Genomic DNA, 2258 nt, shown 5'->3' with positions numbered 1-2258 from the left:
CATGCACACTTTCCATGTACGTTTGCAGAACATACAAGAGTGTGTGTACATGTGTGTAGACAAGATAGATGCTCTATAAATATCTGTTGAATAAATAACTCAAGGGTTTTTGTTTTGTGTTTAATACCTTTTCCTTGTGTTCAACAGATTGGGAAATTTCTATTAGAACAGGAATTGCTTCTCCGGGAAAGATAAAGCTGGTTTGACAGAACTTAAAATATGTGCTCAGCGCTACCTTACGCTTATTCTTGGACTGACAGGCTTATGATAATTAAACAATAATTAAGGGATAAAATTCCCCCAAGGGCAGAAAACTCAAGGGAGGACGAGAAGGAAGGTGATGGGCTCTGAGAGGGATACAGTCGCCAGTGCGTTCTACAATGGCTCTCATCTAGGTGTGCAGCTCCATTTTCTGTTTCAAGATATCACGGGGTTTTCTAAGTCACTTTCGTTACAATCGATTTCGAATCGCAAACAGGGCAATATTCCGTTTTCCGTGTTGTCCAAGCAGAGAGGGGGACCTTAACTTTTAAAAAGAAGGAAAACCCGGGCAATCGAAACCACAGCGAACTTGTTTTAACCGGCTGATCAAACCAATCCAGGCGCACTGAAGTGTTTGTTTGCTTTGGGGGTAGCGGTCCCTCGCCAGGCGGCATGTGGCTCCCCCCGGCATTTTATGGGAAAGGAGTTCCTAGTGCAATCCCAGTAGGGAGGAAATCGCCCGGGAATCCGCGGAGGTGGCCTCTTAGAAAGATCGCCGAGAGGGGAGGAGCCCGGATTGTCCTGGAAGAACAGCATGGCCCCATCCGGGAAGTCACAGCCCGCGGGAGGCTGCGGCTGGCGGCTCAGGTCCTGGGGGTGGCAGGCGCCGGGGCAGCCGGCCTCCCTAGCTGGGGCCTGCGCGCCTGGGAGCCGGCTCAGTGTGCAAGTACAACACGCACGGCCGGCCCGGCATCTGTGGCCTCCGCCCTCGCGCCACGGCTCGCGGGGTGGTCGCCTGAGCCGAGCAGGGCAGGTCCTCGCCTGAGGTCGGCTCCTGCAGCCCTGGGCCTCCGCGAGGCGCGGCAGCCCCTCCCCCGCCGGAGCCCGCGCTTCCGCCCGAGACCCGGCGGCGGCCGTGACCGTGGCCGCGCCGCGCCTTCCGCCTCCTGGCTGCCGCCGCCCGCCCACCCGCGCTCGCGCTCGCGCCGCGCCCCAGCCCCGGGGCCTCCGCCATGTGACTGAGACCCTCTCCGAGTGGGACGTTAACAGGGGTCGGAGAGCCCCGCGTTTCTTTCCCGCTGCGGGGAGCCACTTGGGGCACTTGCGGGCCACCCTAGAGCGGGGACTTGGCTGGAGGAACGGAGGCGGCGGAGGCGCAGGCGACACCGGAGGGCACACTCTCAGGGAGATCGAGCTGATCCGGTCTCTTGCTGCCGCTGACAGACCCGGGGCGCCGGCCCTCGCGCTGCGGGAGCAAACTGGGAGGTTTCGGTTGTGCTCCTGAGGACGGACTGCCCGCGATACACACCCTGCAAGCCCGCTGCGCCGCGCCCCTCTGCCCCTCGCCTGCCTTCCTCCACCTCTTACCTTCTTCCCATCAGCGCAAGGCAAACATGGACGTGAGGGAACAAGTTAGCGTGTATACCGGGAGGAGGGTGGGAGGAAATAGTGGCAATAAAAGGAGGACGAGCGGTGTGTGGTACAATCACTCGCACGCACGGTGCTGGCTGCCAGTTTTGGGCTGTGTCCAAGCGAAGGTTGAGCCCTCAGAGGGAATTGCACTCAGGCAGGCATCCGCGGAAGCGCCGGAGCCGGGAGCTTCCTCAGGATTTGTTTTGCTTTCCCAAAGCTTGCTCCTGCTTCCAGCCAAGGGACTGGAGGAATCGCACTGGCCCCGGCCACAGCTACTAGGCTTCTCGGCCGGGCTGTGGGGTGAGGTGGGGTCGGAACGGGGAGGGTTCCTCACCCCTTACTCCGCCGTAGGCGGGGCCAGGAGCTTCTGGAACTTGGGAAAACACGTATAGCTGTGCCCCACTCCTCCTGTGAATGCTCCATTGCCAGCGCAAGGCAAGCGTTTTTCCTAATGTCGAGGCGGGCTGCCGGCTGGAGAGGGCGGAGACCTGGAGAACAGCTTGCAAGCCTCCTCACCGCCAACCTCCACCTCTCGCCACTCCCCTCGCGGTCCCTGAAGCGGTGCGGGATTCTGCTTCAGGGTCCAACATCCGCTCCGTGGCTTGCAAACAACTGCACGAGACCGAGGCAGCCCAGGCGGTAGG

The 2258-nt window shown here is 60.2% G+C and overlaps 1 protein-coding gene across 1 annotated transcript; it reads left to right on the top strand.

Annotated features, from left to right (window-relative positions):
* Positions 1–654: 654 nt before the first annotated feature.
* LOC131479860 (protein FAM246C-like) lies at positions 655–1224 on the top strand. Its single transcript, XM_058661334.1, has one exon. The coding sequence runs from the start codon at positions 655–657 to the stop codon at positions 1222–1224; it is 570 nt and encodes a 189-aa protein (XP_058517317.1).
* Positions 1225–2258: the final 1034 nt, after the last annotated feature.

Source organism: Ochotona princeps, chromosome 3, assembly GCF_030435755.1.
Source record: "Ochotona princeps isolate mOchPri1 chromosome 3, mOchPri1.hap1, whole genome shotgun sequence".
Taxonomy (NCBI): Eukaryota; Metazoa; Chordata; class Mammalia; order Lagomorpha; family Ochotonidae; genus Ochotona; species Ochotona princeps.
The sequence above is the reverse complement of the archived record's forward strand: the minus strand, read 5'-3'. Positions and strand labels throughout refer to the sequence as shown.

Bases quoted from the DNA above. Each gene is read 5' to 3' on its own strand.
- LOC131479860 (XM_058661334.1), top strand. From the start codon at position 655: ATGTGGCTCCCCCCGGCATTTTATGGGAAAGGAGTTCCTAGTGCAATC.